The sequence below is a fragment of the Sardina pilchardus genome, chromosome 1, assembly GCF_963854185.1.
Source record: "Sardina pilchardus chromosome 1, fSarPil1.1, whole genome shotgun sequence".
Taxonomy (NCBI): domain Eukaryota; kingdom Metazoa; phylum Chordata; class Actinopteri; order Clupeiformes; family Clupeidae; genus Sardina; species Sardina pilchardus.
In genome coordinates, this window is record NC_084994.1 from 21,787,191 (window position 1) to 21,808,712 (window position 21,522).

At 39.7% G+C, this 21,522-nt stretch overlaps 2 protein-coding genes across 9 annotated transcripts in view; both read right to left on the minus strand.

Moving 5' to 3' along the window:
* Window positions 1–12,025, minus strand: part of LOC134084657 (uncharacterized) — a 44,699-nt gene extending 32,674 nt beyond the window's left edge. For 6 of the 8 annotated variants that reach the window (XM_062539897.1, XM_062539895.1, XM_062539896.1 and 3 more), the window contains exons 1-10: window positions 11,985–12,025; window positions 10,567–10,605; window positions 9,825–9,860; window positions 9,063–9,098; window positions 7,963–8,381; window positions 7,484–7,522; window positions 5,821–5,859; window positions 5,474–5,509; window positions 4,831–4,866; window positions 608–643 (exon numbers count right to left, since the gene is read on the minus strand). In XM_062539897.1, the coding sequence (XP_062395881.1) occupies window positions 608–643; window positions 4,831–4,866; window positions 5,474–5,509; window positions 5,821–5,859; window positions 7,484–7,522; window positions 7,963–8,113 (337 nt within the window). In that variant the 5' untranslated portion in view covers window positions 8,114–8,381; window positions 9,063–9,098; window positions 9,825–9,860; window positions 10,567–10,605; window positions 11,985–12,025. Of the gene's footprint in view, window positions 1–607; window positions 644–4,830; window positions 4,867–5,473; window positions 5,510–5,820; window positions 5,860–7,483; window positions 7,523–7,962; window positions 8,382–9,062; window positions 9,099–9,824; window positions 9,861–10,566; window positions 10,684–11,984 lie in introns of those variants that run through there. The other 2 variants (XM_062539892.1, XM_062539899.1) reach the window with 2 other exon arrangements.
* Window positions 12,026–16,122: 4,097 nt separating this feature from the next.
* LOC134077230 (E3 ubiquitin-protein ligase TRIM35-like) lies at window positions 16,123–20,927 on the minus strand. Its single transcript, XM_062532714.1, has 7 exons — window positions 20,670–20,927; window positions 20,469–20,627; window positions 19,847–19,942; window positions 19,415–19,636; window positions 18,590–18,612; window positions 18,308–18,426; window positions 16,123–17,548 (listed from the first exon to the last, which is right to left on the minus strand). The coding sequence occupies exons 1-7, from the start codon at window positions 20,925–20,927 to the stop codon at window positions 16,833–16,835; spliced, it is 1,593 nt and encodes a 530-aa protein (XP_062388698.1). The 3' UTR covers window positions 16,123–16,832.
* Between the last annotated feature and the right edge of the window lie 595 nt (window positions 20,928–21,522).

Here is a 21,522-nt window from a genome sequence, read left to right on the forward strand (position 1 = left end):
TCTTACACCTGCCTAAGAGCAGTTTCGTACATCTTTTGTTTTGTACATCTTTTCTAAAAATAATTTCTTTGCATATCCTATCCACCTCTTTCCTTAACCCGGAAATATGTATCGTTGCGATGGTTACGATACTGTTTTCAACTTCCGTTCATTCTGTTAACATGTGCGTTCTCCATAGCAAACTAGGTTATGCCTCAACTTAGATTTCTTTCGAAATGTTGACAATTCTGCCCTCAGCATGTATATACTGCATCACATATAACCGATATAAAATAGAAAAGTTGACTTTTATATGCGTTATGATATGTTAAGCGCCGTAAACCGTCACGTTAAAACAGATACAATGCAGCTTCGCCGGAAATAGAAAACCGTCTCGGTGTCATGGCGACCCCCATTGTTGGCTGCGGAATATCGTGGATAAGGAACCCTAAATATATCTTTGTTGGTTTTGTGTGTTTTATTCCCTGCCAACATGTCTATAGAATGTACTGTACACGCGTTTGCATGTTTCATTCCTGTGTAAAGCAATAACTTGTTACAGTATATTGTTTTCATATTTGTTATTTATTCTTTTCCTTAAAGTTTTGTAGGTTTTGCTGGTACTCACCATTGCTGCCAGTTGACATTGGTGTGACCGCTGTACCTGAAAACAATTGGCTCAATAAATTACAAGCACTGAAATGAATTAAAAAATGTATGAAACATTATAAAACCGTTCGGTAACACTTTACATTACGGCTCGCTAATAAGGTGGTAATTGTATGGTAATTTCTATGGAATTTCATGGTAACAATCCCTTGTTACCACTTGTTACCACTTATTACCAGTAATTTCTACGCAGTTTCTAGTGCAATTACTCTGCTGTTTCTAGGTAATAGCAATGCAAACAGCATTAAGTAAGGTGGTCATTTCTATGGTATTTTGATATAATTTTATGAATAATCCTTTGTAGCCACTTATTACAAGTTATTACCCTGCAGTTTCCAGTGCAATAACTCTGCAGTTTTTAGGTAATAGCGATGCAAACAGCTTTCATTTTAAGTATAATGAAATGGTAATTATTTAAAACTTTACTTATTGTTTTTGTTTAATTACATGACAAACAAGGAGGTAATTTCCAGGAAAATACACAGCATCAGGGCCGTAAAATACATTATCATTTATTTCCACCCAATTACTTAGTTATTAGCCTACTAAGAAAGAGACAAACCAAGTCATTGTCGTAGTAAGCTGGTAAAGAAGACATTATGTGCCTGTAACTAAACTGGAACAAGTGAAGTAATTTTAAGGAAACTATATGGTATCAGAGCTGTAAAATGCACTATTGCCTACTTCCTATTTAATTACCTAGCTGTGTTGATAAACCCATCATTTATCCTTATGACATTTTGAGTGTTGTTTTTGTTTAATTACCTGAAAAACAAGGAGGTAATTACCAGGAAAATACACAGCGTCAGGGCCGTAAAATACATTATCACCTATTTCCACTCAATTACTTAGTTATTACCATGTCTGATCTGAAATAGGCTATTTTGTAGCCTACTGACATTCAACACGCAAACACATGTACAACCTTTATTACTTTGTTCTGCAAAAATAGAAAGTTAACATTTAACATACAACATTTAAAGTAGCCTATAAGTCCGCCGAAAATTTAACTAAGCCATGGAACAAGTATTTTTCATTGATCACGCAGTAGGCTAGCCTGCAGAGCTAGCATGAGCTACAGCCCAAAATAGCTAACAGTGGCATAAAGCCATAGGCTACATTTTGTAGCCTACTGACATTCAACACGCAAACACATGTACGACCTTTATTACTTTGTTCTGCAAAAATAGAAAGTTAACATTTAACATACAACATTTAAAGTAGCCTATAAGTCCGCCGAAAATTTAACTAAGCCATGGAACAAGTATTTTTCATTGATCACGCAGTAGGCTAGCCTGCAGAGCTAGCATGAGCTACAGCCCAAAATAGCTAACAGTGGCATAAAGCCATAGGCTACGCTTTCAAAATTAAACCACTAACATTGCTCAAAACAGCAAAACCTCGTCAGCAGCTAACTTGAGGTGTCTACACATAAAACAAAGCACCAGTCAGTCTGTAAACTTTGGAATAGTCTGTACACACTTGTTCGAGACTGCAACTCTATCTAATCTGAAGCACAGAAATGTCACGCGAGTTCTCACACGGAAGCACGCACGGGAGCTATTGCTACGGGTAGTCCGGTGCTCAAATTACAGTGAGATCAGAAAGAGGACAAGGAGAGTGGTTCGTATCTGTTCCTTTCCCGGAAGCGAAACAAAAATTAAAAGTTTACAATCCAGCAAGTTTTCATCAGCTGTCATTGCGATACGGTCGGTCTCCAGTGGCTTATTGTTTTGAATGTGGACATAATTGACACCTCAATCGAAACGCTAAAGTGAGGGATTACCGTGTCTGCTGTCATAATTTTGAGAAGGACGACTTCGTTATTCCGAGAGGAGCTTCTGACCAAAGAAGTCAACGAAATATTATAATATTTTCATCTGTAACAAACACGTCACCTCTGTACCTGTATGAATGTTTTGGTAGGTTTAGGCTGCACTGCAAATACAATATTTAGCCTACTGTTTCAGAATTTGCTTATGTTGTTTTATTATTGCAGAACATGTTAAATGTGTGAAAACAATGTTTTTTTGCAGAACAAAGTTAAGGTTGTGCTCAACATGTGGTTGTGTGTTGAATGTCAGTACACGGTAACCTATTTCAGATCAGAGATGGTAATAACTAAGTAACTGAGTGGAAATAAGTGATAGTGTATTTTACGGCCCTGATGCTGTGTATTTTCCTGGAAATTACCTCCTTGTTTTTCAGGTAATTAAACAAAAACAATAAGGAAATCCTGGACTATCATTTCAAGAACTAGATTCATTTTAAATCATTACCATTTTATTAAACTTAAAATGAAAGCTGTTTGCATCACTATTACTTAGAAACTGCAGAGTAATTGCACTGGAAATTGCATAGAAATTACTAGTAATAAGGGGCTACAAAATATTATTACCATGAAATTACATAAAAATACCATAGAAATGACCACCTTAATTAATGCTGTTTGCATTGCTATTACCTAGAAACTGCAGAGTAATTGCACTAGAAACTGCATGGAAATTACTTGTAATAAGTGGTAACAAGGGATTGTTACCCTGAAATTACAGTACATAGAAATTACCATACAATTACCACCTTATTAGCGAGCCATAATGTAAAGTGTTACCGAAAACTTAAAGGGATAATCCGGATTGAAATGCACTTTAGATCAATTTTTCGGACTATTGGGGGTACATACGTTGAGTTGACACCAAAATCATGTCATTCGGATGTATTTTGAGAAAGTTCGAGCTCACCGTTTTTAGCCAAAACTCGTTAGCCTGGAAGTGACTGGGGCGTGTCCTTTCGCCGCTACAAAACGCTATTTTTATACCTCTTCTACGGTTCCAAACAACACTACACTTACGTGGTAGTGAGTAGAGGGTCCCTAAAGCCAAACCGAAGTATCCCCACGTCTTTATGTGGTCGGATAGAGAGTCCAGAATGAATTTAATTGAGTACCTTTCCGGAAATGATAGCTTCAGCGAAAGTTCTACTAGGGAGACCCGTAGTGTATCTTTTACTCCAGTGCCCAGTTCCTGCTGAAAAGAAACATCCCCACAACATAATGTTGCCCCCACCATGCTTCACACTAGGTATGGTGTGTTTTGGGAGGTGTACTGTGTTGGTTTTCGCCAAACATTGCGCTTGGAGTTCAGTGCAAAAACACATCTGGAATATTCTGCTACCATGTGGAAAAAGCTTATATGGTCAGATGAGACTAAGATCGAACTTTTTGGAGACTAAGATTGAAGTTTTTGGACTGAGCTCCAGGCGCTAACCAAACACAGTATACACACCCAAACACACCCAAAACACACCATACCTACTTTGAAGCATGGTGGGGGCAACATTATGTTTTGGGGATGTTTCTCTTCAGCGGGGACTGGGCAATTGGTCAGGATAGAAGGGAAAATGGATGCTGCCAAGTACACCAAAATTCTTGAGGAAAACCTGCGTCCCTCTCCTAAACAGCTGAGGATGGGGAGGTCATTCGCCTTCCAACACGACAATAATCTTAAACATACTGCCAAAAGAACAAAGCAGTGGCTTAAGGATAGGATGGTGAATATCCTTGAGTGGCAAAGTCAGAGCCCTGACTTAAATCCTATAGAAAATATGTGGATTGACTTGAAGAGAGCAGTCCATCGCCATTCCCTACAGAATTTGACTAAATTGTAACATTTCTGTACGGAAAATTGGGCAAATATTCCCCTATCTAGGTGTGCAAAGCTATAATACAGACATATCCAAACAGATTGATGGCTGTAATGAAAGCAAAAGGAAGCTTTACAAAGTATTAAGTCAGGGGTATGATGACTTTTCCAACCCTGTTATTCTAGTTTTTCATTTTTTATTAATTTTCAGAATTGTTGAGTTTTTTTTTCATTATTTTGATGTTGTACAGCTACATTTGTAAATAAAACTGGAAAAGATTTTTTTTTAAATGGGTTTTGATTTCAGGCTGTAAGACAAAAAAGGTAACTATTTCAAAAGGGTATGATAACTTTCTATAGGCACTGTATATCTTTGTTGGTTTTGTGTGTTTTATTCCCTGCCAACATGTCTATAGAATGTACTGTACACGCGTTTGCATGTTTCATTCCTGTGTAAAGCAATAACTTGATACAGTATATTGTTTTCATATTTTTTATTTGTTCTTTTCCTTAAAGTTTTGTAGGTTTGGCTGGTACTCACCATTGCTGTCAGTTGACATTGGTGTGACCGCTGTACCTGAAAACAATTGGCTCAATAAATTACAAGCACTGAAATGAATTAAAAAATGTATGAAACATTATAAAACCGTTCCGTTTGGATTAGAGGCATTCTATGTGTCATCACGAGTGGTCTCTCAGCACCACTCAAAACTTTTCACTGCAAGTACTGTCTCATATTGCATATAACTCAATACAATCACAAGTATTTATTCCTAGTCTGTCAACTGTGAGGAATAAAGAATAGTCTAACGAAATCCAGCAAAAATAGGGGTTTGATCCCTATTCAGAACAAAAAGCAAAACACACTCATTACTATATACTGTACACCAAGGTACGAATTAGCCTGGTCCTACCAAACTCTTTCTTCTTTTTAATCACATTTTCTGATCAGTATGCCAGGGTAAATGCACAGGGGTGCAAATAACATATTTGTACCAGATGGGGTTTTAATAGAACATACCACACCTGAGCAAGCACACTTCGCAGTTCCTCGGAAATACTTTCTAGTTATTATTTGTTCTTTTCCTGATATCACAGTTCAACTTTTGTAGGTTTGGCAGGCAAAAAGTATTAAAAAAATTGAGAAGAAAAATAAATCATGAAACATCTACAGTAACACTCACCATTGCTGACAGCGGACACTGGGGTGACCATTGTACCTGAAAACAATTGTCTCAATAAATTCCAAGCAGTTATACGCATCTGGAAATGTGTGAGAATTGAATTTTTGTTCACTTTTCTTACATTAAAAAAATAAAAAATCTCCCTAAAATTCACCCCTACGCACACCTATGCATACTTAGAATAGTGTGTTGTTGCAGCCTGCCTCAAAAGGTACACTGTGCAGGTGTAGCTACATGTATTTTTGGTGACTGTAGAGCTCCCTCCACTGTTGCAATATTTTTATATTTTACCCTGCTATTTACAAAAAAAGTTAAAAAGTTATGAAAAGGAATCAAGCAACACTCACCATTGCTGACGGCTGACACTGAATGGGCAACCATTATACCTGAAAACAATTGGCTCAATACATTTTTAAGCACGTATAAGCATGAGACATAGAAAAAGAGAAAAAGATTAATCAAAGTGCTCCGTGTACTGAACAACCATGCAAATCAGTGCTGACATTTTAACTGATACAGTAGGCCTTACCTTAACCCATGCCTAACCCCAGCGCCTTGGGGGCTCAAAACACCAAGCAACCTTTCTACTCACAACTAAGCCTACTTCTACTCAACTGTAGTCATAACTGAAATAAAACTAGTCAATCTTTGACAGGTTCAAAAAGCACAAACTCTTATTTGTTGCGGGGTAACGTCAACTAAGAAAAGAGAGAGTCGCTTGTACTTTGCCATGCAAAAAAAAGGCATTGTCTCAACTGCATGGAAATCAAACCCTGGACCATGGAGTCATAACCCAATGACATCGCCGATGTACTACACTGCATAACGAAATTTTGGAGATATTGCATATAAGTTGTCACTGCTAGGTAACGGTAAACAAACTAAAAGATCGTATTTTTTGATTGTGCTTACAAACGGACGGTTTTACCAGTTCACTGAGCAAAGTTTGTGGAAATTTAGCACCACTTCCCCATCTAAAATATTGTTTTAATAATCCTAAATTGTTAGATTTAGGACTTAGATAGGACATCTCCTGCCAAGATGGTTCATTTCTTTTGTTTACACGTTATAGGGTGTAAATAGCTCAGCTATGTGGCCAAGGCTATTTGCACCAGGGGTGCAAATAGACACTCCGTTTATAATTTTATTTACAATTTATTTACATTTACATTTACGAAATGGAAATAAACTGTATCTGAACAGTTCTTTGGTTTTTACTGAGATGACTGTCTTCCTGTCAGTCAAATTGATACATGAATCTCTCAGATGGGATCCCCAATAGTTTTTTCTCACCCATTGCTGTTGCATTTTCTTAAATCTTAGCATTTATTTAACAGTACATTTTCAATGTTCCAGCGAAAAAAAATGTCTATCCGGACATTAGATCAGCAAAAAAACAACAACAAAAAAAAAGAGATATGTATGAGATATGTTCACGACCGTCGTTGCTCACTGGCTTACTTTCTGTGTTCCCTGTTCCCCTCCAGAAATGGTAGCTTTAGCGAAGCTCTACAGGAAAGACTCGTAGTCACTATTTAATTCATAAATCGCTAACCAATCACAGCTCAGGAGAAGTACTACTAGCAAGTTTCTCGCTACATCATCTGTTCATCAGTTTCAGTTTCTTTGCCAACGCCTCCCATTAATTCAATCAGTCTACAACCAACATGAAGTGAATGCAATATCATGAAAAAGTTTCCTCCCTGGTTCTTCAGCAGGAACGAAATTGCATGCAAAGCAGCACAGGTATACCCAGGCTATATTTGTCATGGTAAAAAAATTGTGGCTATAAAAACTGATCTATATTCGTAAAATAGATTTGTGAGTGTTGTGCATATTTGTAATTTAAACTTCCCATCTCATAACTCATAATCTCAAGTGAATTTGACTGAAATTAACCTAGAGGCTTGCCTTGGGCCACAGTGGCCATGACGAATAATCCCATGATACAGTATAGATGGTTACAATACAATATGTGGTTATCTTATCTTAAGAGAACATGTATCCTACCTTCGCTCAATTCCGAAATGTTCTTCTTCTTCGTCAGTTCTACAAATAAAATATGTGGCCATTGATTATTATTAGCATTATTATTTAAACATTTCTATTATTTTTATTATTATTTCTTTAAACATTAGTAGTAGTAGTAGTATTACAATATACAAAATACAATTTTCAAAACACAATACCCCCCCCCCCCCCCCCCCCCAACACACACACAGTACTCATACACAAAAAAAAATACACAAACTCAATCACAAGTGTTTCCTTCTAATCTGTCAGCTGTGAGGAATAAACCAAAAGTCTATCGAAATCCAGCAAAAATAGATTTTTCACCCCATTTAGAACAAAAAGCGAAGGAGTTAGCACAGCTTCACGGCTTGAATCCCTAACAATAACACAATTTCAAAATAAAGCGACAATAAATCACCAAAACAGTGTATGAACGAGCATTTTGATGACATGCCAAAGAAAATGAATAGATTTACTTGCGCAGCATGCTGCATAACAACACAGGTGATGCCGAAGGTCGTACACCAGGTAGTTTCCAGGACAACGCTTGAACCTGTACGGACGGTGGTTGGACGTCGCAGCATTTGCGCTCCCGGGGTCTGTGCACGTACATGGTGACGTTGTCATCTTCTGGGCTCAGGTGAGAACCGTTAAGCCAGATGGGTGCGTAAGAAGTACAATTTTCCTCCGACACGTTCTCACTCTGGTTGAGCATCAGGACGCTTTCCTCCCGTTGGCCGAGCCGGTACCAAGCCTGCCCTCTGGTGGTCAGAAGTGTTGCTGCATGTGATGGCATATGACGTATCTTCACGGTCACCGTTGTAGTGAACTGACTCCCAGGTGTAATTCAACAGAGTGTAGTTGTAACAAGGGCCACTGAGTGGAGTGGATGTAACTTTATTAAATTTGGGGGGGGGGGGGGGGGGGGGGGGGGGGGGTGGTGGGGAAAGGGGGGACAGACACAGCACGCACACACAAACACACACACACACACACACACACACACACACACACACACACACACACACCACGCATACACACACACACATACACACACGCACACACAAACCTTTAGATTTTTCATTTCATTCATAGTCGTTGCATTAGATGTTATTAGGATTTTAGAATCACCGCTACCGTTTTATGCCACAGAGATTTACACTGTATCACCTTGCTGTGCTCGTTTATTGGGTTATATTTGTAGGCTATTACTTTTTGATATGCCATCTTGAAGTGACTTTGGCGAGGCTATTGACCAGCAGAGTGTTACGTTATTGAAGCACCAGTTGCTGTTTTCTATTCTCTTACACCTGCCTAAGAGCAGTTTCGTACTGTACATCTTTTGTTTTGTACATCTTTTCTAAAAATTATTTCTTTGCATATCCTATAAAGAACCCTAAATATATATTTGTTGGTTTTATGTGTTTTATTCCCTGCCAACATGTCTATAGAATGTACACGCGTTTGCATGTTTCATTCCTGTGTAAAGCAATAACTTGTTACAGTATATTGTTTTCAGATTTTTTATTTGTTCTTTTCCTTAAAATTTTGTACAGTAGGTTTGGCTGGTACTCACCATTGCTGCCAGTTGACATTGGTGTGACCGCTGTACCTGAAAACAATTGGCTCAATAAATCACAAGCACTGAAATGTATGAGAATTATTTTTTATCCATTATTCTTAAATGAAACATTATAAAACCGTTCCGTTTGGATTAGAGGCATTCTATGTGTCATCACGAGTGGCGATCTCTCAGCACAACACCACTCAAAACCTTTTACTGCTATACTGTCGCATATTGCATATAACTCAATACAATCACAAGTGTTTCTTCCTAGTCTGTCAACTGTGAGGAATAAAGAATAGTCTAACGAAATCCAGCAAAAATAGGGGTTTGACCCCTATTCAGAACAAAAAGCAAAAGACACTCATTACTATATAGACCAAGGTACCAATTAGTCTGGTCCTACCAAACTCTCGATTTCACAATGTACATGGTGTCTGGCCACTGTCCTTTGCCAAGCTTTAACTTCTTGAAGATGGGTACTTTGTTGAAATTTGAAATTGTGACATAACAACAAAAACATGTCTTTTTTTTCTTTTTAATTGCATTTTCTGATCAGTATGTCAGGGTAAATGCACAGGGGTGCAAATAAAATATTTGTACCAGATGGGGTATTAATAGAGCACACCACACCTGAGCAAGCACACTTCGCAGTTCCTCGGAAATACTTTCTAGTTATTATTTGTTTTTTTCCTCATATCACAGTTCAACTTTTGTAGGTTTGGCAGGCAAAAATTATACAAAAATTGAGAAGAAAAAACATCTAACACTCACCATTGCTGACAGCGGACACTGGGTTGACCGTTGTACCTGAAAACAATTGGCTCAATAAATTCCAAGCAGTTATACGCATCTGGAAATGTGTGAGAATTGTATTTTTGCTCACTTTTCTTACATTAAAAAAAAAAAATATCCTAAAATTCACCCCTATGCACCCCTATGCATACTTAGAATAGTGTGTTGTTGCAGCCTGCCTTAAAAGGTACACTGTGCAGGTTTAGGTATTTCTTGGTGACTGTAGAGCTCCCTCTACTGTTGCAATATTTTTATATTTTACCCTGCTATTTACAAAAAAAAGTTAAAGGGGACATATTATACCTCTTTTTAAACGAGGTTAGAAGGTCTCTCCCAAATTGAGCCGTTTCTGGGCTGGCCACGCCTCCGGCTGCGTGTATTGATTACGCTGCTCGTTTCACAGGTGAAAATGACTACAAACAGAGCCGCCATCCAATCACATATGTTAGACCCTGGTGCTAGGGTTGGTCTATGCAAATTCCCTTAGTATTACATCAGAATAAGGGAGCAATCCAAATGGCTCACAGTAGCATACTATTCTTGACACCAAAGTCTTTGTACTGATCTACAGAAAACGGATGGATGGTTTTTTTTTTTTCACGCTTGGAGTGTTTATAAGAACAGTAGAGGCCTAAATATGAACACAAAGGCCCGCAAAAAGTGCGTTTTGCATAATATGTCCCCTTTAAAAAGTTATAAAAAGGAATCAAGTAACACTCACCACTGCTGACGGCTGACACTGAATGGGCAACCATTATACCTGAAAACAATTGGCTCAATACATTTTTAAGCACGTATAAGCATGAGACATAGAAAAAGAGAAAAAGATTAATCAAAGTGCTCCGTGTACTGAACAACCATGCAAATCAGTGCTGACATTTTAACTGATATGTATTTGTTAAATAGGATACAGTATGGAGCAGCACTGACAATAATAGAACCATAATATAATCTAAATAAATGCGACAGTGGCAAAGACTGACACTGATTACATGCCTGTCTTCGGACTGCCCTTACTTCCTCGTTCCTCGTTGGTGGAACACACTACCGGTTCCTACTAGAGTCTTAAAAAAAAAGTCTGAAAACTCTTCAGAGACCATCTGCTCTCATAGCACTACTTACAACTAGTCTTGCTTATCTTACAGACAATTGCACTCATTGATGCACTTACTATACTCATTGATGAACTTATTGTGGTTGTTGTTTATTGTTGAAAAATGTTTTTGTCAGTATTAAAGAAATTGCAATGTTGTAAGTCGCTTTGTTTAAAAAGTGTCAGCCAAATGTCATGTGATCTAATGTAATGTAATGACACACATGCTAACTGACTTTCTCTCACCTGAGGGGAAGTGAGGCGATGCCAGGTTCAGGTGTTTGTGTGTGTGTGTGTGCGCGCGTGTGTGTGTGTGTGTGTGTGTGTTCAGTCAGTGTGTGTAAGTGTATGTGTGAGCTACTGTATGTGTGTTAAATATCCTTTGTTTGATATTGCATGATAGAGCTGTGTGTGTGTGTGTGTGTGTGTGTGTTTGAGCTATGTACAGTACTGTATGTGCGTGTGTGTTCGGTGCGTGTGTTATTGTACGGTAGGTGTGATCTGTGTGTGAGAGAGTATATTCAGTGTGTGCACGTGTGAGAGAGCACATAATACTTTCCATATCACTTTGTGTTTCATCTGACTTTTCTTTCATTATTATTTTTGATATTATCTTGAATATGCTACTTTTTATTCCTTGGCAATACTGTATCTCAATATTATTACTGATGAAGGAACTTTGAAAGGAGAGAAAGAGAGAGAGAGAGAGAGAGAGAGTCCAAGAGAGTAAGTATGAAACAGACAGAGAGAGAGAGAGAGAAAGAGAGAGAGAGAGAGAGAGAGAGAGAGAGTCCAAGAGAGTGAGTATGAAACAGACAGAGAGAGAGAGAGAGAGAGAGAGAGAGAGAGAAAGAGAGAGAGAGATAGAGTTAGAGAGAGAGAGACATTGCTATAGGAGGCAAACCTGCACACATTCAGAAGAATGGCAAATGAGTATGCAAAGTTGCTAATGCGTTCTTGTAAGTGTAACCCTCTCTGAGTAGCCTAATAATGTCGTATCTTATCATGGACATCTTTTATAGTTTTTTTTATTATTATTTACTTACCAATGATGAAAATGGCCAAAATGGTATTCAAATTCACTACAAGTAAACCAACAAATAGAAATTGAGGCAGATTATCAATTGTCAGAACGGATTACTGTTTTTAAAAGTTCTAAATCATTTTTTAGGTTTCTTTTAGGTTGATACCTATTGGATTTGATTTATATGAACTTCTTTGGTAAATGCATCAATCATTATGATGACGACACGACTAGTAGTAGTAGTACTACTTTGACTGCTACTGTTACAAAGAATATAAAATAATAGTATAAACTTACAAACATGGTGCCATCCAGGAACCCTCATGGTGTTTTGCCTGCACAGGTCCGACTGTGTGTTGGCATGCAGGAATAGTCAACTGAGGAGGTGTGTGCCTGAGCATCCTGAAATTATAGAGATGAGAGAGAGATAACTGATGATGATGTGTGTGTGTGTGGGGGGGTGGGGTGTGTGTGTGGGGGGGTGAGGGGGGGTGAGTGAGAGATAAGAGAGAGTTTGTGAGTGCTCTAACATTGATGTATTTATTTACATATATTTAGTTTGTGTGCTTGTGTACTGTATGTGTGTGTGTGTGTGTGTGTGTGTGTGTGTGTGTGTGTGTGTGTGTGTGTGTGTGTGTGTGTGTGTTGTGTGTGAGAAGGATAGAAAGAAAGAGAGAGAGATAGAGAGAGAGAGACAGAGAGAGACAGAGAGAGAGAGAGAGAGAGAGAGATCCATCACAATCTGGTGCAAATTGTTTGACAGCCTATTGCGCTAAATGTAAGTGAGGTTTGGAACCCACTCAGTAAGCAAAACTACACTACATGGGGACAAACATCCATCAGAAGGGCCAAACAATAGGGTAGAATTAAGCCATTATCCATTGGCTTTACCAATTAAAAAATATCTCTACAATTCTGGATGCACCTGAAATTTAGTCCCCAAAACATCCTCTGGTTTAAGGCAAAGCAGAGGCAAATTTTGACCAGATACAGACTCAGTGACCACACCCTTAAAGTGGAAACTGGTAGAGAAAGAATGGCCTGGATGCCAAAGGAAGAGAGAATACTGTATGTGGTCACTACCAGAGAGGGAAGGTTGAGCACGTTACTCTTCACTGTGAAGAATAGTGAATTAAGAAAAACCTTTCTCCATCAATTCAAAACCAACTACCCAAACATAAAAAAGGCTATCCTCTTAGGAGAGGAACCTTCAGCTGAAAGACCAAAATATATATGCCATTAGCTGAATTATATATATATATATATATATATATATACAGTATATTCCTCTTGGCCTTTGGAATTAAAATAACCCCACATCAACACCACCCTTCACCATACTAAGACTTTGGCATGCTTTTATGTCAGTTATTAGCTGTTAGCTTATTAGCTGGTTTCATTCATGAAGGGTATAGTGATGATGTGGGGTTATTTTAATTCCAAAGGCCAAGGGGACTTTATCAGGGTGCATAGTGTCCTGGATCCATGAATCCATAACTGGCCTTTAAAAATAAAAATAAAAATCCTCTATGGGAATTTAACATGGGCGTACTTATGGCCCCTGTATTTTAAGGAAAACATTTATTTATTAGAAATACATTATTCATTCACAAAGAAAACTGATGTCTTTAAAGGTTAAATATTTCCTCATTGTTTCATTTAAGGCATTAAGATCAATTTCCAAAAGATGATTCTATATTTAACTTTAAGCATGTGTTCCAATACTTTTGGAGGGCACTGTATTTCTCTTTGGAAAACACTGCTTCACTGAGTAATGCCAATTGAAATTGAGAGAGTGTGAGTGACTGAGTGACTGAGTGACTGAGTGAGCGATTTGTATTTTCTGAGTCCCTGTGAAAAGGTGGAGAGATGTTCTGGTCAGAACATCCCTGATGGTCTGTTTGTGTTTCCAGTCACTGCACAAACAGAAAGACACTCTTATTTCATCTATTTGATACAATCTCTCTCTCTCTCTCTCTCTCTCTCTCTCACCCACATTAATTCACAAACAGAAAGACAGTCTCATAATCTATTTGTATCTGGTTTGTTCAGAGGAGGAAATGACTTTGCATACAGCAGAGAAACCCCCTCACATTAATACACACTCAGAGAAATAGCTCCTGTGTTAAAACACAACAACTACAACATCATTTTACATGCATAATGCGACACCAACCACCAGATCGTTATCTTTTGACCAAAGAAGGTCAAATGCAAATTACTTAAACAACAAAGTCTTGCGAGGGTGTTTTGATAAATGTTTACTTTGTGTTAGTGATAAACTGGACATTATACAGACGTCAGATGTCATATAGCAGCATGTGTGTGTGTGAGAGAGAGTTTGTGTGTGTGAGAGAGAGGGAGAGAGTGTGTGTGTGTGAGAGAGAGGGAGAGAGTGTGTGTGTGTGTGGGCTAACGACCTGACTCCAAGCCGTCACAAAACAAAGGAGGACACGCATTTTAACTTGATTGAATTGATTGACTAATATACCAAAAAGTGCATAATTTTAAAGAAGACGTGTCCGTGTAAGTAATCAGTAGTCAGTAATATGTAAGTGAGTGAATGAATGCATGAGGAGTAAGGTGTTGCTATACAGGATAAGCTGAACCAAAGTAGCAAAGCAGAGGGGTGCACGCCTGCCACCCGTCCATCTCTTCTGCTGGCCTAGATGCGTAGAGAATATAAAGACACAGGGACAGGTGAAAGCAGGAGAAGCAATAAGCCCATTAAAGAGACACTTCACCGATTAGCATTAAGCTTTGTATCTTTAGAAAACCAGTCATGTTCATTGAATGGTCGTGCATCATTCCCTCAGTTTGCCTTGATATGGGAGAAATACGGATTTCAATGTCGGACATCCTGCTTTCAATGATGTAAAAATCATCATTTTACATCATTGAAAGCAGGAAGTCCTACTCATGGGATTCATTGAAATGCGTATTTCCCCCATCTCAAGGCAAACTAACAGCTGTTTTACACTGTATTGTCAGGAGAGAAAACCTGTAGGCTATGGCTGTTCTATAAGGAGGTGGAGTTAACTTACCCAAGTTTGTCGCTTACATTAAAGAATTGATTTTGCATAGTTAGTAAATTAGCTTTAGTTAATCTGTTGCCACCTGATATTTGCTCATCATATAGAGTGCCTCTCAACATTTCTCCTCAATCCTCGATGTTCGATCCTTGACGGGCATTCCCACTGATCTATAACTAACACTGGATAGACTATCCCATTGTTGCCGCCCCATCATTCTTTATGTAGATCAGTGAGGATCGAGGCCCGAGGAGGGAGGGGGGATGCATAAAAGCCCAAATGAAAGGCATTCATAGGCTACTGTAGCACTGAGTGGGCATAACCTATGGCACCACAGCTCCCTCTGCAGGGTGGAGGGGGACTACAGCAGGTGGTTCAATGAGTACAGATCTGAAATCAGAATTGAACACCTTAGGCCAGGGCTATTCAACTTCATTACCGAGTGGGCCAGACAGGAAAACCACTAGGTCTTTGGGGGCCACCCAAAATTAGCCGTTACAAAAATGACTAGTGTTGCTTGAAGAGACATGTGTGCATGCATATCCAGCTACATTTAATAAGTTCAGTTTAATATATTCACAAACACTGGATGTGGTGGACACCATTCTGAGATGCACCAATAGGCTATATATATATATATAAATGGCAAGCGTGGTTCTTCTCGTTCCTCACGCGTCTTAGACTTCCAGATGTAAACAAGGAGCGATCGCTTCCTAGACAAACTGCAAGGCTGCAATAGCGGATAGGGACACTGGGGGCAGGAGGAAATATGACTGTTTTGGATAAAACTGGTCAGTCAAGCAAAACAACGATTTCTAAGTGATTTTATGACTATGAAAATGTTGCATAGGGTCTCTTTAACATTGTGATTGCTGCTGCCAACAGGTCACAGGTGCGTTCGTAAATTGCCACTTCGAGTGCTCCAATATCCTACACTGAAACTTTGGTAACAATTTACTTGACATATTCAGAGTAGCTGTCATAAACTGTGCATAAAACATTCATGATTGTTTTCACGAGACTTAACTCAATATTCATACTAAACCTTTCATGAATGTGGAAGACAGAATAACGACAACTTGTCAAAATAAAAGTCCAGCAATTGCAAAAAGGGCAACATTGTTTACTTTCGCAGCCAGTCACTGCTGTCGTTTTATTTTATTGATTATAGCATAGCCATGACAGGCATATTTGAAGGCAGTTTGCGGGCGGTTCACAGGTACAGTGAAATCCAATGGGCCGCATCCGGCCCTAGTTGCGATTGAGAGTGGGTCTGGAAATACTGTACTTCATTGACTTGACAGCCAAGGGCCTAACCAGCCGTGAAATTAAAGTTAAATTGGTACATTAAACTCTTACCAAATCGTTTCAGATTAACGCTTAACATTTGACACGCAACTGTATTTTAAACTGTATATTGCAAAAACATAAATTATCAAATTGACTTCATAAACAAACAGACTAATTTAATTAGATGTGGTTCATGTCACATGTCATATTTTGCTGCATTCATTCAAATTGAATTCAAAGAAATATTACATAAAAGTGAAAAAGTCATAAAACAGAATAGAAAAGAGAAGAAATGATTACACATACAATATAATAATAATAATAATAATAATAATAATAATAATAATACGTAAAAACATGGATGAGCTTGGTCTTTATAGGCAACAAACCAGAGTCAAGATGTCTACTGAAGCTAACTCTCTATTGCTGATCCAATTTTTGCTGCTCTTTCTCTTTGGCTTTGCTGCCAATCACAAAAAAAACAGTTTTCTCCTTCCTTAGTTAAGGACAAAATCCAATCCAATCCAATTATTAATTTACATGTGACTCTATAGTGCATTCCATCTGATTAGAGAGCTAAACAGGTCTGTCCGTAATGCCAGAGAGATGATGGCTATAATGACGATAATGACGACAGTCCCAAACAGAATGACCTCTGACCCATACTTTTCCCAGAATCCCACGACCCCTTTCACCTCCACCGTCACCTCGGCAGGCTCGAGGGTCAGCTTGCCCCCCCGTCGCAGTGGACACAAGAATGGGTAGAGTGGCCTCTTGCGCCCGCCCAGCAAAAAGCTGTAAATGGTTGACCCCCGGCTTTTCCGCGCGTCGGAGAAGGTCACCTCCCAGAAGCGTTTGCAAGAGCCCTCGTAGGCGACCATCTTGTACAGCAGTTTGACTCTGAGCACCTGAAGGGCGTCGGCGGAGAAAGGAAGCCTGAGTCGGGTAGGGGGGGAGGTGAGCGCAAAGTACTCCTCGTTCTTCCGCTGGATCGCCCAGAAGCCCCAAAACGGGGACACGGAGAGGGGGACCCCCAGATGAAAGTGTCGCTGGGACGTCACGCCCACCATCCAGTCCGAGGAGTCGCCGACATGGACGTCCCAAACGTGACAGTCGTCGTCGAGGGCCTTGGAACCCATGACCAAAACGTAGCACTTGGACAACGGAGAGGAGGTGTCCGAAATGGGCGTGGCTTTGACACTGGTCAGGTCGTCTGATAGGATGATGCCGACGGGCGGAATGTCGGGGTCCAGGATCACTGGGTCTTTTGGTGAAGAAACGGAACATTACATCTAAAACAGTAGTGAGTGAATGACAATTGTTTGTGATGCGAGACACAGTGTGCTGAATTTCATAATCTACTGTTATGTCGATACCAGTCTTATGGACTTACCATGGACATTAAGAAACCTATCTTTTTTTTTATTTTTAGGAGAAGGTGTCATGATGACTGCAATGAGACAACACTACACGAGGTGGAAGTTTTATCTTTTGATGTTTCAGCTTCATCTACCATTTCAGGTTAGCTAGCCTGCACTCACAGTGGCATTATTGAGAAGCATTGGCTACGCATTCAAAAAAAGTGAGGCGATATTACTTTGCCTTTGTAGAACACAAATTGGTTCTACAAAGTCTTCAAACCATAATGTGTTTCTCCTTGCACACACTGTATATCAACTTATGTGGATATTGAAACATGGATTCCTCTCAGATACATACAGTAGATTGCTACCAGTGTGTCATTAGCGAGCAGAATTGTCATGTTAGCAGCAGGTTTATGCCTCCATTGCCAGCAGCAAGGTCCTGCTTACAATAACTTGTCATTATGATTCTAATAACCACTTGTATCAATATGATAAGGAGGATCACTTTAAACAAGAACAAGTAAAATAATGTTAGCGTGAGAACCGTATAGAAACCAACTTGAAGATGCAGTGGTATTTATACCTCGATGATGAATTTATCTCGATGAAGAGATAAAACATTGTGACGTACGATGATATGAAATGACAAGCGCACTCACAGTAGGGAGCGACTTCCTTCATCTTCTTCCAGACGTTGAACCTCAGGTTGCCAAGTCGTCTGGGGACATCGATCATTGCCCAGGGACACCTGGCTGGCTCTGGGGGCCTGAGCTTTGTACTGAAGTGGAGGAACACACACACACACACAGAGAGAGAGAGAGAGAGAGAGAGAGAGAGAGAGAGAGAGAGAGAGAGAGAGAGACACACATTGGTACCTTCATTACCCATATGGCTCCTTGTATGAATTGGCTTAGCTGAACATATACACATGTGTACTCCACCTCATCATAACGGCGTCGAATTCCTAAAACACACAACATCACAAAAATTCACATAAACACACACACTCAATACTCAAGACATATACATTCATCATTTCATTTTTCTTACAATTAGCACGTAAAATCTTCTATTTCCATTATCTCATTTTCTGTGCCAGTCATTGTCTTAGATGGTGTACTTCTGCCAGTGGAGTGCATACAGTATATTTCAACAGAACTCTGTGCACTTAACGGCAATGACCATCGCATCATTTAAATATAACTTCATTGGTGTCCTCAATTCGACAGTGATATGGTCGTAAATTAACAGCTTATGTTATAACTTGCTTGTACACTTGTAAAGTGTGTTTTCCAATGCTGCTGCTCCAGCTTTCGCAACCAAAATTATCATGAGTTTGAAAATGCTCCCTTCTGCTGTTGCCGTCTAAGCCAAGGTAGATGGCATACCCCATTCAACTGATCATTGTGAGTGAACCATCCGGGGACTAGCAGTGCATTGTGTGCTGTTGGAATGTTGAATGTAAATGCACTCATGCACTAAAAGGAGGTATTGTAAGTGCAGAAGTACGCTATTTGAAACACAGTGTATGATTTTACCACTCAATTTGTTTCTTTAAGTACATAGTACATTACAAGTAGGCTACATTAGCAACAGTAAACATGGGTTGGAATACTTTGATTGGTGGGTCAGCAGACAAGCAGACCAGCAGACCAATTGTGGCAACACTGCTGACAAAAAAAGCTATCCAGAAATCCATCCCATGCAGGCTAAGTTCATTACCCTAATTGCATCAAGTCAAAGCAGGACAGAGAGGTACTAGCCACCTGCAGGAAAGTGATGTCATCTTTCTGCGCCATCTCCTCCGCTTCCTGCACTCGACTGGAGAGGAGAGTCGCCTCGGCTTCGATGGCCTCACTCGCTAGCTGGATCTCTCGTATCCCAGCAACCCTCACAGCCTCCAGACGGTCTTTCTGTTCCTCCTGCAGGAACTTGAAGAGCTTATCGAAGTCTTTCCGTATCTGCACCTCACACTTTTCCACAACAGCCTAGTAAAAAACAAACAAACAAACACACAAACAAACAAACAAACAAACAAGTTGGGAAACAATCAAAACAAGAAAATAGACAAATTAGACTAAATGTGTACTCTGCACTGCAGCCTGTTTTTATTGTAATTGTAATGTGTTGGAACTGTGACAAGATCAAGATGTAATGGGAACTGTGACAGGACCAACCTGAGTTGATCACTGATTTACCTTGATGTGAGCTGTTGAGGTGTGACCATCAGCTGATCCACTTCTCAAGGCACCCAGTCTATCTCTCAAAGGTTCTGTGGCATCTGCCAGCCTTCCCTATGCAGGATATATCAACACTTTTTTTTATCAGCACCATCAGGCCATTTTTTAAAAAGTAAATGTTCCAATCAATGATCTAGGCAGCACATTCTCTTCTCTCTCCTTCATTTTACAGTCTAATGGTTACTGGCTCTGGGTCAAAGGTCACAATCGATTAATCTGCGTTATTTTTTTTAATCAGTTAATTTTTCTAAAATTAATTAATCGAAATTAATCAGTTAATTTGACAGCTCCTACAATATATATATATATATATATATATATATATATATATATATATATATATATATATATACACGTATATATATACAGTATATCTATAGTTCAGGGAGAGAGAGAAAATGAGTAGTTCACCTAGTCACTTTATTACCAGAATTTCCGAAATATTAGCCGCGGCTTATACATTGAGTTTGCAAAAAAGTTTAAGTCTAATGTTCAATCGTAAAAGATTGAGCTTAGTATATGGTGATAGCCAGACTAGTACACAAACCCTGTTATGATCCTTTAGAGAACACACACCGACCTTACGCTCCTTCACTGCTCTCTGCACAGGCATGGTGTGGTGGCCCCTGTGTCGGCTGTTCTTACACTGGGAACAGACGGGTTCTTGATCCGTCTCGCAGAACAACACCAGCTCCTGTCCATGCTCAGGACACAGCTTGCCTCTCTCCTCTTCCTCCTCCTCCTCCTCCTCCTCCCTCTTCTTCCTCCTCCTCCTCATCACCTGGGCCTCGCTGGCCTCTCGCCGCTGCTTCAGGAAGGACTCGCAGGTGCTCCTCAGGCTGATGTTGGGGACGGGCTCCTGGGGTGAGGAGCGTCGGCAGACGGGGCAGCGGCGGCGGCCCGGGCTGGAGCTCCAGTGGAAGCTCAGGCACTTCCTGCAGAAGCTGTGGCCGCAGCTCAGAAGCACGGGCTCCTGGAAGACGTCGCAGCACACGCTGCACGACAAGTCCTCCTCCAGGGACAAGACACAGGCAGCCATAACAGGGGGGGGAGGTAGAGAGGGAAAGAGGGGTGGAAAGAGAAAAGAGAGAGAAGAGAGGAGAAATAGAAAACAAGGACTGAGATTGAGAGAGATGGACAGAGAAGCAACAAGCTGTCAAGCTTTTTTTTTTTAAATAAAGACTTACAGGGATCATATATCTGGGGCAGAGGCAGCCATAATGGACATAAAGATGAAAAAGAGAACACAAATGCTGAGAGAGGGAACAATAATCCCTGATAGAAATAATTGTTTAAGGAATAGTACAAAATCAGAAAACATTTCTTTATATTCACTTCACTCTCATTTTCTTATTGCTGAGGACTTCTAGACTATAACCATAGGTGTCACATTTGCATGGATGTTAATCTAAAGTGGTAGCTAACTGCCTCAGAGTGTCTGAAAGGCCTTGGACCTTGAAGTGTTAAGGGGGAAAGGGAATGGAAATTCAAGAGAGAGAGAAAGAGAGATTGTATCTGTTTACATTATTTTGTTACTGAATAATCAAAAAGCAGAATACTTAGACAGAGAGATTGAGGAGAAATGGAAATTCAAGAGAGAGAGTGGGGGGGGGGAGAAAGAGAGAAATAGAGGG